Genomic DNA, 14,853 nt, shown 5'->3' with positions numbered 1-14,853 from the left:
CTCAATAAATTAAAAACAGAAATATTATAGGATGCAGTAATTTCACTACTGGGTATTTACCCAAAGAAAATGAAAACACTAATTCTGAAAGATACATGTGCCCCTATGTTTACTGCAGCTTTATTTAGAATAAACAAGCTATGGAAGCAACCCAAGTGTTCATCCATACATGAATGGATTAAGAAGATGTGGTGTGTACAAACACACACACACACACACACACACACACACACACACACACACACACTGGAATACTACTCAGCTATTAAAAAGAATGAAATCTTGTCATTGTGGCAACATAGATGGACATGAAGGGTATTGCGCTAAGTGAAAAAAGTCAGACAGTGATAAATGCCATATGATTTCACTCACATGTGGAATCTAAAAACCAAAGCAAATGAACAAATCAAACAAAATAGAAAGATTCATAAATACAGAAAACATACTGGTGGGGAATGAGCAAAATAGCTGAAAGGGACTAAGAAGTACAATCTTAAAGTTACAAAATAACTAAGTCACCGATGCAAAGGACAGCAAGAAATAAAGTAATATTTTAAAAATTTTGTATGGTGACAAATAACTACCCTTATCATGGTAAGCATTTCATAATGTATATAAATGTCAAATCATTATGTTGTACACCTGAAACTAACATAATATTGTACACTCTACTTCAATTAAATAAAATAAAAATATGCTTTTAAAATTAGAAATGCTTAATGAAGTATATACAGGTCAAATGACAAGTGGTCTTAAACTTTCTTTAAAATATTTTAGCAAATAAGTAATAAGAGAAAAAAATGAGGGGGGAGAGATCTGTACCATCTGTAGGTTGATGCAACAGGGCTGAAGGAGTCCATTATGCTGTTTCCTCCACTTCTGCGTAACTTTGAAATTTTCCATAGTAAGTTAAAAGAACAGGACAGACATCTCCATACCCATTGCATGGGCCCCAGAATGACAGGCAGGGAAAGGAGAAGGAATTGATTTTTGAACTTTCTCCCTTCGTTTGTATCAAAGTCCAAAGTGAAGCATGGACACTAAGGCCAAGACACATCACTGGAAGTATTAGAAACAAGTAGGAGACAGAGATACAAGTTTAGATATGTAAGAAGAAAAAATGTGCTGAACACCAAGAGGACAAATAAACCAGATAACCCTAAGAGACTTTAAGCATCCAAAGATTTCTTGATTGGAGGAAAATCCCCACAGATTCTAAATCATTAATAAAAACTTTAAAGAAAAGATGCTAGAGAAAACTGACAGGAAAATTGAGAGCAGGTATAACGAATTACATTCCCTGTACAGACATGAGCACTGTTTTGTGTTTATACAATCTCACCTATGAATAAAAATGGATCAAAATACTAGACCAATGTTTACCGAAGAATGTATGCTAAAACGTTGGCTATGTCGTGGGCAGTGTAATTGTGATTTTCATTTTCTTCTCTGTGCTTTTTTTGGACTTTGAATTTCTGTAAGGATCACACACTATTTTGAAAACTCTCTGTTTTCACTTTAAGAAATGTTATTCTAAAAAAAAATACACATTTTTAAAAAGGAAAGTGAGAAAAGAAATGTGCCAATTTGGTATACAGGAGGCTTCGTCATATTCACTAAAGGTGTGTAAAGGTAGGGACCTATAATAAATAAAGCAACAAAGCTAAAACGGAAGTACATACACACCTGCTCATCCTGGGCCTACATGGTGTCCCAGGCTTTCCAGTAGCATAGTTATTTCACATTGACAGCCCAATTATTCTTGTTAGGCACCTTGATAACTCTATCTTTCATCTACTGCATTCAAACTTTTGAGATGAAACATATCAAGAATAATTAGCCACTGTCCCCCATAGCCCTATTACTGGTGCATTAGAAATGCAGGTAAAGGGAAAGAAAGGTACCAGATTATCTCATTATTCATCTCTGACACTGACATTAGGCCATTTAATCACGGCCCGTAAGAGATTGACTTTGGTTATTAAATGGGTTACTTGTAGGTTACACTAAAACATGAACAAACTTCAAAAGGAAAGAAAAAGACTTAAAAATTCATTTTTAATGGAGGGAACTGAAATCTTTTATGAAAGTTAACAAAGAGGAAAAAAAATTGTTCCAAGAGATTTAATCAAGTCTCAGAGAGATCGTGCAATAAGATCTCTACATGCCAATCTTGAATTTCTCTAATTTCTCTGAGCTGATAAAAAAGAAGCTTTGATTAAACATTTTCACAACGGAGGGGTGGGTTTGGAGAGTGCAGTGTTGTTCTGGAGGCACACCTTCCCACTGGGCACCTGCAGCATTGGTGGTGACACCATCATGGCTACTGACTTGCCCGTCCCTCCACAGGGAACTCTCACATCCTGGGAGATAGGGATTATTGTAGAAGACCGTCTGGCCAAAGCAGTACCGTCTGGCCAAAGCAGTGCCGGCTGCCAGAAGCAGGCTCACTGCTAAGCCTTGCTAGTGCCCAACACTGGCAATGATTTGACACACAAAAGTGCAAAGGAGGGGTGTCACTGATCTGGCCTTTCTAAGAGTAAATTAAGCCCTCTCAGGAACCAAGAAGACTCCTTGAAGCCAGTAAGGTACCATCAGTAAAGTATCACCTGTTTTCCTTTGTCACTTCTTTCAGGTCCCAGTTTTTTTCTTTTTAAGATATATACATATATATATATATATATATATGTGTGTGTGTGTGTGTGTGTGTGTATGTGTGTATGTATGTGGGTGTGTGTGTATATATATATGTATGTATGTATGTGTGTATATATAAATATATATATATATATATATATATATATATATATAGTACTCTCTATACCCAATATGGGGCTCAAACTTATAAACCCCAAATCAAGAGTTGCATGCTCTACTGACTGAGCCAGCCAGACACCCTTATGCTTCAGTTTTTAATGTTTCTATCTGCTTAAGTATGTAACTTAATGTCATAAATAGGTTTTTATTTATGTGTATATTTATATGATCATATAAATATGTGTAAATGTGATGGAAATAGGCATTTATGGAAATATTTACTTATTTGTTATTTTAAAATCTAGTAGTCTTCAAAGAACTTTAGCAATCCTGACATTCCTTCTTGGAAAGAGCCCTGGTTAATATTACAATGCAAAAATATTCTTGGAGGGCAATTTTGCAGGTGTCCTGTTTTAGGAATGTGACATAAGGCTTGGGAGCAATTCCACAAATAAAGTGTGTTACTAACATAATGATGTTAAGTCACTTTGTGTTAACTAAATAGAAGTGACACTACCGAGCATATCGAATAGATACCTTTGACATATTAATAAAAATTTCTTTCTTCCATTTCTATGAATGTTTCTGGCATACAACAGGGGAGACACAGAAGGTTGCACAGGGTTTTTTTTTTAGCAGGAAAATTGCTTTTCTGTTGCTTTGGAGATGCAGACAAAGGCTTTGCCTGCAATAATCTGCACTGCAGTTGGTATGTTATCAGAAATATTAAACTAAAATTCAGTACATGAGTCTAAAGGGAAAGGAGAGTTCTAATTAAGAGCGGAATCCGAGTGCCAGTTGGGGGTGATAGAACAGTGAGGAATACTTGACAGATATCAGGAAGGCCCACTTGGGCAGGCAGATTTGGGAGCTGTCTTTTGCTGCCAAGAATTTAATCTCAACCGCACTTATCAGAAAAGCTTTTCTTTTTCTCCTAAGACAGTCAGCTGGAGTCCTCAGGGCTCCATCTGCTCCTCCTCTGAGTCCCCGGCAACGGAGAGATTTTCGTTTACTAAATCAAATTGCAAAAAACCCTTTTTTTCTTATGTAATATTGTGAAGGGAAGTATTAATTTACAAAGTGAATACTGGGGTTCAAAGCCATTAACTTAAAATGATTTTATACCGAAAGACAGAAGGGAAATTGGTTAATGTAGACAAGAACTAGTGGAGAGCGAAAGTGATAACCTGTCTTGGGCAACAAATTCGATCACTGGGCCTTGGCTGCCAACCGTGCTGACCTCTGATCATGGCTGGGCACACAGCTAAGCCCTATGTAAGTAGGAGTAGAAAGTAGTGTTGAGACTTCAGGCTGATTCAGCAGGGAGGGAGCCTGGGGTAACGGAGGACAGGTGGTCTATAAACAGCAGACGGTCTTAGAAAAGTCTATTTATAAGACAGGGAGATTAGGGAAACAATTTGCCTGCTTTGAAAGCGAGTGGCAGATGCACACGATGGGGCCTCCTTTTCCAGCATGCGACAGCTTCATGACAAATGGTACCTCTGACTAGAGTGACATTGACACTCCTTCACCAGATGCAAGACTGTAGAAAAACAAGGGACAAGGCCCAAGTCTGAGAAAAGCTGCTTTTCTACTGCTGGAAAAAGCTTTGATAAAGACAGCGCATATATTACTAAAACCCAAGTGACAAGTAACTCCCCGGAAAGTGTTTCAGAATTTTCCAGTTCCCTGAAACAAACATTAACTGCTGTAAGTCAGGTTTGTCACCAGGAAATATTGCAGTATGTTTTCCCTCAGGTGTTAAGCTTTCTGTGTGAATTCCATCTGAGTTTGAAGATGAAAGAAATCTCCCTAGAAAATGAAAACTAGTGACCTTTACTGGAGTGAGATAATCAGCAGGATGCTGCAAGACCTCAGCACCTTCTTACCTTGTGGTGGCTATCTTTTCTCCCTTTTTCCAGTCCCAAAACACAATACTGTGAAAATCGTCTAAACCAACCGACACCAGACATTTTCCATCAGCTGTATGAAAACAACACAAATGTCAAGTGACTCATTTCTTCGATGAAACACCAAAACATTTCATTCACTGTAATGATGAATACAAAATTGATCTTAAGAATATTATTTAGGCTCCAATACATTAGAAGTATCATATGCTGAAGGGACCTCACTGAATGAAATGTGTAACAGTGATAGCTGAGCTTCTTAATGTACAACTGGTTGATGAGTTAAATCACTGATCTAACATTCCAGTGTCAGACACGGAGCCGGGAGAAGCCTCTCAGTTATATCTCAAAAACCTTGTCTATTTTATGACAAATCTCATGACATTTATTCAAAGAACCATTTGGCTTTGTGACTATATTTTCAGCTTAAAAAAACTGGGTTCTATTTAAACCTCCAAGATAAGAGCATTTGTAGAAAATAAATTTAATCTCAAAAATTCTTTCACAAGATGATTTTATAATTAAAAAATCCTAACCTCTTTGTTTCCCTATTTTAAATGTAGTAGGCTTGTTATAGGACACTTAGAAAATATAGATAAAGGAAATTTACAAATCACCTCAATTTATAGGCCTACCGTTGGTGTATTTCCTGTCATTTTCTCTACATAAATGTGCCTTTGAAAAACAAAACCAGGATGATAATGAACATCCTATTTTCTGATCTTTTTTCAATTGTTATATAGTGAACATTTTCCCTTAGTATTAAATATTATTTATAAGATTACCAATGGTTACTATAATGTAGACACTTGGGTTGTTTTCCAAGAAAAAAAAAACTTAAAAAAAATACTTTGTATGTACAATTAAATTTGAAAACCAGAATTGTTAACTTGCTTTTTCCCTTCAAGACCAAAGAAGCCGTGCAGTCAGTCTTTCCTTTGCTGCCTCCTCACAAGCCAGATTCATAGGGGGAGTATATGGAGTCAGCGATTCTACCCTAGCTTCGTGCTGGTTAGGATATAGGTGACCAGACTCAACACGTATCAGTTGAACAGTGTCTTCCTGGTCTACGGAGGACGCCCAATATGAGAGGATAAAGAAACACAAGTATGTGATCAACTATTTCCAAGTCTGGGGTCAATGCCACATTAGAGTTGCCAGGTAAAATAAAGGAAGCCTACTTAAACTGTAATTTCAGATAAGTAATGAGTAATTTCTTATTGTAGGTCCATGTAATATTTAAATTATGTATTTACACTTATATGGCCTGAGACATACTTTGTATTAAAATTTATTTGACTTCCTGTATTTCTATTTGCTACATCTGGCAACGCTCCCCAAATGCTAACCAATGCTCAAACTGTGAGTGCCCTTACTGGGGCCAGACACTATTCCCCAAGCTACCGGGAACCATGGTCTGCTCCTTCTCCAGAGGAAGGAGCAGAGTCAGAGGAAGGAAGAGCCTACCTTCACTAACAGATCCTCCTCAATCCTGGACTGCTGATAAGTATGAGGCAAGGATTTGGAAGTTACATGAACCATTTCAAGCTACTAGGCTCAGTATTAGAAGAGATATTTCATGCTTTCCACAAGTCCTAAATGATCATCAGGTGATTACTATAAACAAATGTGTCTTCTGAATCACAATGAATGATATGTCCTTGCGCTGAACCGTTATCAGGCTTTAAATTGTGTGAGATTTCTTTTTTCTTCTTTTTTTTTTTTTTTTAACAGAGTTGGGGGTCAAATTCATTACCCTGAGATCAAGACCTGACTGAGCTCAAGAGTTGGACCCTTAACCAACTGAGTCACCCTGGTGTCCTCAAGGCCTCTTTTCTATACGTTTGGGAGAGGGGACTGGTAATGGCTTCCTATTCATTACCAATATTACTCACTCTTTCCATACCTTTTGGGATGGCCTGGTTGTGCTTCTGTATTAGCATGCTTCTGTATTTTTGTGATTTGATTGACATATTGGAGCTTCCTCTCTCTGTTTTTAGATTATAAGCTCTGCTAAGGCTTATAGTAATCATATCACATTTCCTCTGTGATCCTCCCACTAAGCTAGTTTCCAATGAGTGTGGAGGAGATTGGTGACACTGAGGATGACAAGGGAGATAAAGATAGAATGTGTGTATGGATGCTATGAAGGGAAAGAAATGTGCTATGTTATCTAGCTATACAAATTTTAATTGTTTTAATGATCAGTTCTTTAAAAAACATGGCACTGGTATTCAGTGTCTTTTTTCCATTTATTAAGTGTACCTTTTGTGTTTTCCTTTGTAACCTGTGTAGCTCTATTAATATGTCCTTAGATGGCAAGCATCCACACATTTAAAATGGCAGTTCAAGTTTTATGTCTTTTAAAGAAGTTCTCAGGGTACATTAATTTTTTTGGCTTTTTATTGGAATTTCTGCAAGGCCCCATCAGCTCGTCCTCACAATTATACAGCTTTCTACCCCAGCCTGTGACTATGAGGAGAAACAAAGAAATAGCACAAATCCAGGGGTGCCTCTACAATCACACCTCTTCTTTAAGATAGTGACCTTTTCTAAAATTCTGCAGGTGGAGGCTATTTCTGCCTGGTTTGGAAATAGAATTGGCTACATTTTTATTTTTTCCCAGTTTTCACACCCCAACCCTCCCCCCAAAGAGACTTGGCTTTAGCTTTGAAAATCCATTGTTCCTTGACCAGTTGGAGGTTTTGGGGGGTTTTTTTGCCATGTTTTTAGAGTCGAGGTAATGTCCTTTTAAATCTTTCCAGTCACAGTATGTATTAATTATGGATAGTGACAAAGTCCAGAAATAATTCTAAGGTACTTAATGTCAATAGTAAAGGGCATATTAGAAAGAGAGAATTTCTACCCAATTACAAGTTGGTCCTTGCATTCAGGGCTCATAAAAAATGCATAGATTTTCAGAATTGAACACAGTGAAATCCAGTTAGTCTTAGAGGTGTCCTTGGGGAAATCAGTATTATTCAGTGAAGATTGTAAAAAATATGAGGATAATATTAAACTAAAAAAGATTTATGTGGCTGAACCTTTCTGTTTCTTCTCTGGTTTTCTATTCATGTGGAAGCACCTTCTATCTTGTAAGCACAAAAACAAAGATGGGCCCATTTTCCCTAGACAATGCTAATACGTTCACAAAGCTAAGGAGGCACTCAATTTAGTGAGATAATGTAAATTCATTCATTCCTGTTCACAGAGAGTTACGGATTATATTGTAAGAAATGCTTTTCATTAAAAATGTCTTTCCATTTGCTGTGGAACAGTGGCAAGTATAGATTAATCTAAACCCCAATGTATAATTGCTTATTTGTTGTCTATTTTTCACATCATTTGCCTGTTTTGTATTTCCATGATAATTTCTTTTTCTAATAAGGGGCAAATGTACTATCAGGTCTCCACAGAACTTCCTCAAACGAGCTGGCTTATAAGAGATGGCTGGATATGGGGTCCAGAGTACACAGATGGTGCCACCAGCTAGGTAATGACCAATGTTGGTGCCCTGTTCACATGGTTAAGTAGGGAAATCTTAATAATCTCCTGTTTTGACTACTCACTTTTCTATCACTTTTCAAAAGAAAGGTAGAGCTGCTCCTGTTCCAATTCACATACATGTGTGATCTGAGGCTGTTCTAGGACAAGACTCTCTTTTCACTGGGGGATGTTCATGTGGAAGCCTCTCTGTACCACCTGTCCATTCCACCTTTACACTGGCGAATGGGGGTGGGGCAGGTGGAGACACGTGCCTTTGGGCTGAGTCGGTCACACTGAGTGCTCCAGGTAGGACTCTCATGCTAAGAGTTCGCACTAGCCCTGGTGGAGCGCAGAGGCAGCAGCAGACAAGAGGACTCAGCGGGGAGGGCTCTAGGCACAGCTTCTGCCAGCTCACAACCCCAGGCTTAGTGGCCTTTTCCCTGCACTGAGGCCAGGAGATGTGGGTTCTAGCTCAGGATCTGCCACGGTTTGACTTTTAGCACAGCCAAACCACCAAACTCTGTGGATCTCCCATTCTTGGTTGGTAAGGTGATATAGGGCTTTCAGTACATCGTTGCTGAAGAAATATGGCTCCCCCTCCCCCCCACCACCCCAGTCATTGTTATCTGGGCAACAGAGACTATATTGTTGAGACTGAAATATCCTTTTTATGCAGAGAATATTTTGTATCACAATATTCCTTCATTTGCCCAAAATGGGAATTAGAAGCAATGACAGAATCAGCTTCTCAACCTCTTTCTAAAACATCTGGTTTCTCTCCCCAGGCAACTGGTATGAGGGGCTACCTTATGAGGGAAAGATTTCAAAGTTCACTTAACTCTCTTGATCTTTCCCTCTACAAACTACTAGGTCCGGAAGAGAGAGAACTTCCTGGAAATACAGAGGTCAAGTTACTGGGTACCAGTGTATCTGTATTCAATGTCTTTGATCCTCTAATGCCATCCCTAAAAGGTATGTAAGTAACCTTTTGATGTATCTAAATGTAAAAACCAAGAAATTAATTTTACAGAGAAAAGATTCTAATGATTATTAAATTCTATTTATATTATTCTAAATTTCCTGCCCCTCTGTTTATATGTTAATTTACATACACACATTTTCAGTGGAAATCAGTGAATAGATGCTATTTCGAGTTCTATTTTTCTCTTTCACTTAACTTGATACATAGAAATATGTATGAAATACACACAGTCAACATACTTGTCATTTTGAATTACAGCTTTTATTATATGCTGTCAAATTGTCTGCTGGAGTTACTGAGTCAATTTTTAATGTTGCCAAAAATATGAATACTGTATATTAGGTTCTCCATAATTTAGTGCACAATTAGGTTTTATTATTTTATTTAGTTTTGCTACTTTAATGGGTGTCTTACTACTTTTTCAGAGTATATTTATTAATACAATTTTTATATTAAGTATACACATATGTATTGGCTAGCTAAGTTAATTTTAGGAAAAGGGAGGTCTGGCTATTGAGGGAAAAAAGCAGAAGAAATTCACTCACATCCTTAGAAGAGAACCATGTTTGAACTCAAATTATGATTTCCTTTTAGATTTTACTGCTTTATCAAGGATGTATGACACTTCCAGTTTAAAACTGTATGTCCATCAAACTTCTGGAAGTTTAGGACTTTGTATTTGCTGTGACTTGGTGTGTTATCTGGGCTTCCCACTGTTCTCGTTTCCTCGGTATTCACATGCTTTCTCGACCTCACATGCCTGCCGGTGTGGAGTAGGAACTCTTTAGCCTTAAGTTTTACTGGTTCAATAACCACAGAGAATATTGAGCAACTTCTAATATGATGTAACAATTCAGATTTCTACAGCAGTTTACAGTATGTGAGGATGTGCATGTCACAAAAATATTGCCCCAAACTGTTCCATGTTGCTATAGGTGAAAAAATAAAGTTAATTTTTACCCCAACACAGTTTACAATGTGAAGTACCAGTAGTAATAGTGAAAGGCAAGACAAAGTATATTAGGCAAAGCTCCATTCATGCCTTCACATTTTTCGAAGAGCTTCTGTGTCCAGAGCACTACAATATGTGCAGTGGGGAAGAGAGACATGGGCTCTACTGCCCAAGTAGCTTATTGAATGAGAAACATTGACCCAGACAGCTACTGTACCACATGGACACCAACAGGTAGCATGAGAGCAATGACAACAATGGGCTAAGAGATGTAGAAGAAGGGACAAGGTTATTTCTCCCTGGAAGGCTGTAGGAGAAACTTTCAGCTTGGTCTTAAAGGATGGTAGAACTTGAACAGACACATGGCAGCAGCATGAACAAAGGGACACGGGCAAAAAGAAGGACAGTCCTGCATTTAGGGAGATGTAAAGGAACACGAATGGGTAAGTGGGTAGAAACACCGCTAAGGAAGGTTGAAGCCAGATCATGGAAGGTCATGAATGTCCAACCAAGGGCTCGGCCCTGAGTCAGTCAACTGACATGAGTCTACAGGGGGGCAATGTAACTGTGCTTCCAGAAGATTCCAGAACTGGGTAGGATGGACCAGAGAACATGGGAATGGAATCAAAGACCAATATGGCAGAGATGAGAGGGAGTCTGGGCTTGAGCAAGGAGAGTAGAGAGTGAGGGATGTAGGAAAGAGAATGCGGTTGTGGAGTCATGGAATTTAATGACTACCATTACACACACTGCACATATTAAACATTTGAATGGGATTTAGAAATAAAGAAATTACAGTATCAGTTTTCAGTAAAAAGTTTATACTTTTTTTCTACCGATCTAACTTCTACTATTGGGATTAAAAATTCTAGGTAAAAACACCTTCTGTAACAGGCCCTTATTCTCCTTTCTAGCTTAAAGAAACGGCCTCACCCTAAAGAAAATTACATTCATCAGTTAGTCTTCTACTAGCACTGCGTTCAAATTCTAAATTAAAGAGATGGAAAATCCAGTTCTATTTTTCAAATATGAAATTTATTTTCAAAACACGAGTGTTGTCAAGTGGCCTTGTGCAGAGAATTTGCAGCCCTCCCTCTAGTTCTTTGTATTTTAAATTGCAAGTGCTGTGCTCCCACCTCTTTGGAGAGATGAAATTGATGTTCTGAGTCACTGCCAGACGTTTACAACTAAAACTATCTACAGCAACAGCTGCTCTGGATTTCAAATTGCTCAAGCAAATGCAGAACACAGTGTGAGCTCTGGGTAATGACTTGGGAGAGAGGAAATGAACAAGACTGGGAAAGGCCTTTCGTATAATCCAAAGGCCACATATTTTTTTTGTGAGGTATTCACATATCTAATTTCCAGTCTAAGAATGGGTAGCTAACATACAAAGGGCTTACTTACCTTATTACAAACAGAACTCAACTAAATAGGAGGTTGTAAAACAAAACAAAACAAAACAAAACAAAACAAAACAAAACAAAACCCAGCCCTAAGTAAAGCAGAACCATCAGTGACCTCAGCAGAAAACTGGTGCTTACCTGAAAAATCAAGTGCACACACTCCTCTCTGGTGTTGTCCTTTCAATAGTGACAAACATTTTAGAGTTTGTGTGTCCCACACATGAATAGCAGCATCTCTTCCAACCTTAAATAATAGGATGAGTGTAATTAACCACCTATAAATCATAACAAGAATGATGCCTTAGAATCACTTTCAGAGTTCCTTAGAGTCAAGTGCTGCCCAGACATCCACACATTTGGGGAGCAGGAAGACACTTGGAAATCATTGTTTTCAGGATGATAAAACTGAGGTACAAAGAGTCTAAGAGGCTTGTTCTGGGCATCAAATTGGGGGCCAGCCCAGCCTAACCTGGTACATGGCTCCCAGGCAAGGTACTTTAAAACTGCAAGTCAAACGTCCACTGTGCTTTTTGTATGAGTTCTAGATTTTTCTCTCCTGCCTTTCCAACTCCGCATAAGATTCCACTTCCTGGTCAAGCAAGTCACCTGTGTGTTGTTACAGCAATATCTTCAGAGTTCTTTCACCATCTCAAATATTTTACTCATCCCAAGAAGGCCTGGCTCTGCTTTTCCTCCCAGGAAATGACAGTTTCATGGCCTACCTGTTGGTAAGATGGATTCTCCTTGAGGGAATACAAGCTTCTCTGACACTAATCCCCAACAACAAAATTTTAATAAAGTGGTTTTCCTCACTTAATTGTAAGGGAAAGAAGAACCTTGTTGGGTGTAGTGACTATAAAAGGGAAAATGGGACATAAAACAATGCACATAACTGGGCAGAATCCAGCCAACTGCCTCACTGGTGTCTGGAGCCCCGGTTACCCCTGGAATGGCTACTGGTGCACTGGTTTGTCAATGGTCTGCCTCACACCAATACAGTATAGAATGTGGTGTATTAAGTATACACACATGCACTGGCTAGCAAAGTTAGCCAATATATCGGTTAAAATATAAAATAATGATTTAGGCAAAATGCATGACTTTAACTTTTATAAAAATAACTATTCACTAGATGTTATACTAGCACTAAAAGATGGTTCATTCAATAAACACTCACTGGTTACCTAGGATATACGAAGTACTGGGTATACAGTGATGAGGAAAATATATTAAGACTGCATCCATGGAACTTACTTTAGTTTTAGCTAATCCTATTTATGGATCTCATGTCAGAAGGAAATCTCTCAGAGGCTTCCCAACAGTGCTGTGTAATGTACTGGTTAATTCTTCTACTATCATGAAATGACGCAGCATTTACTGAATCCTCACCTTATTGCCTCTTGTTTGTTTCTACCAAGTATTTCTTGAACTAGTATGTAAAGTGGACTCAAAATGAAATCCTCTTGGGCTAGACCACCATCCTAGAGGAGAACTACACACCTGCCCGGTGGCCACGTAGTCTTTCACTGGATGGATGGTCAGGCTGAGAATGTCATCATCGTGCCCCAGGTACAGCCTCTGGGAGTGTTGCTGCCTGTTGTACACAACAGCAACTGCAGCAATGTGATAGACCACTTCTCCGGTCTGCGTGTAGAACAGATTGTTTCTACAGTCGTAGCCCCTGTAACTGAAGCACAGGTCCAAGACATGCATGGTAGTTGAATGAACAGTGAACGAGCAGAGCAGGAGAGGTCAGGAGGTAAAGCTAACATGTTGATATGGACATGCACAAGGAGAATCCCAGGGATCTCCATAGCTGCCTAGGACAGTCGTCTTCAACACGGGTGTGAGGGCATCTGAGGACATGTGGCAACTCTCTAACAGGGCTAATGTGTGCTGATAATTTTAACAGAACTTGTTTCTAGATCCTCAACTACTGTATGTGCTCTTTTTTTTTTTTAATGTTTATTTATTTTTGACAGAGCACAAGAGAGAGACAGAGCATATTGGGGAGGGGCAGAGAGAGAGGGAAACGCAGAATCTGAAGCAGGCTCCAGGCTCTGAGCTGTCAGCACATAGCCCCACGCGGGGCTCAAACTCACAGACCGTGCGATCATGACCTGAGTCCAAGTCGGACGCTCAACCGACTGAGCCACCCAGGTGCCCCTGTATGTATGTGCTCTTTCTTAAAACTGACCAGTCTGAGAACACATCTACGATGGGGAGGTTTCCCTTCTCACCTCCCCTTTCTCAATCACATTCCTCTCATGTTAGAAAGTCATTCCTCTTGTCCACCTGGACTTTCACTGTGGTATATTACCCTGGGGCATCGAACCATCCAGGGACACCAAAACAAACTCAAGTGTGGATGTTGAAAGTGAATAATACTTCCAACAACTAGGTATGAAATTCTTCTGTAAGTCAAGTCATTTCCAATTCTTTGCTTTTAACAAAATTGAAGAGTGATTTGACTGAATTGACAGGTGGCAGATTAAACTATATTATTGTGTGATGTATCAAAATCATGAAATAGATCATCTGTATTGCAAGAAAAATTAAAGAATTGAGTAACATTGCTATGATAAAGTTGCTTCCATTCTCTTTTACTTATTCGTGTAAATAAACTCTCTCTGTGCTTGTAACTATTAAAAAATGAAAAATGGGAATAGAACCAATGCTAAACTGTCACAATCTAGCAATAATACACACACACACACACACACACACACACACACACACACACACGCATATCTGAACTCAGTGAAAAAAATCTTAATTTTTTTCCAATAAAATTTTTTACATTTGGTAACTACTTATTAGAATCTGTACTATATTTATGTTGGTCTGATAAACTTTGTAATACTAATAGTTGTAACAAGAATTCAATCCAGAAAAAAATTAACACTCAAAGCAGCAATGTTCAATAGAAATATTATGCAAACCATGTGGGTAAGTGAAAACTTTCTATTGTCATATTAAAAAAAGATAAAGACAAACAGATGAAAAATGTTAAGAACTTTTAGCCCATTATGTCTAAAATATTATCATGCAATCAATAGAAAACATTTAATGAAATCTCTCTCTTTTTTCATGCTAAGTCTTCGAAATCCAGTGTGCATTTTACACGTACAACACGTGTGCATTGAGACTAGCCACATTTCAAGCACAGTGGCTTTCAGTGGCTAGTGGGTACCATACTAGATAACACGAGTTAGAGACTTAGGATTGCAGGGAATTAAATTTAAACTGCACTTATATACATTTCTTCCCTCGCAGAAGGTATGATAGGGTGATCAACAAAAGGCTTTCAAGCATAAAAATATTACATTAGTGTAATATTCATGTAGTATTCTATGGGAG

At 38.4% G+C, this 14,853-nt stretch overlaps 1 protein-coding gene across 4 annotated transcripts in view; it reads right to left on the bottom strand.

The window, feature by feature from the left end:
* Nucleotides 1-14,853, bottom strand: part of EML6 (EMAP like 6) — a 272,470-nt gene that overhangs the window by 81,409 nt on the left and 176,208 nt on the right. For all 4 annotated transcript variants that reach the window (XM_047852480.1, XM_047852481.1, XM_047852479.1 and 1 more), the window contains exons 14-16: nt 12,994-13,180; nt 11,632-11,737; nt 4,647-4,740 (exon numbers count right to left, since the gene is read on the bottom strand). In XM_047852480.1, coding sequence (XP_047708436.1) covers nt 4,647-4,740; nt 11,632-11,737; nt 12,994-13,180 — 387 coding nt within the window. The remainder of the gene's footprint in view (nt 1-4,646; nt 4,741-11,631; nt 11,738-12,993; nt 13,181-14,853) is intronic.

The sequence above is a fragment of the Prionailurus viverrinus genome, chromosome A3 (assembly GCF_022837055.1).
Source record: "Prionailurus viverrinus isolate Anna chromosome A3, UM_Priviv_1.0, whole genome shotgun sequence".
In the NCBI taxonomy this organism is placed as follows: domain Eukaryota; kingdom Metazoa; phylum Chordata; class Mammalia; order Carnivora; family Felidae; genus Prionailurus; species Prionailurus viverrinus.
The sequence above is the reverse complement of the archived record's forward strand: the minus strand, read 5'-3'. Positions and strand labels throughout refer to the sequence as shown.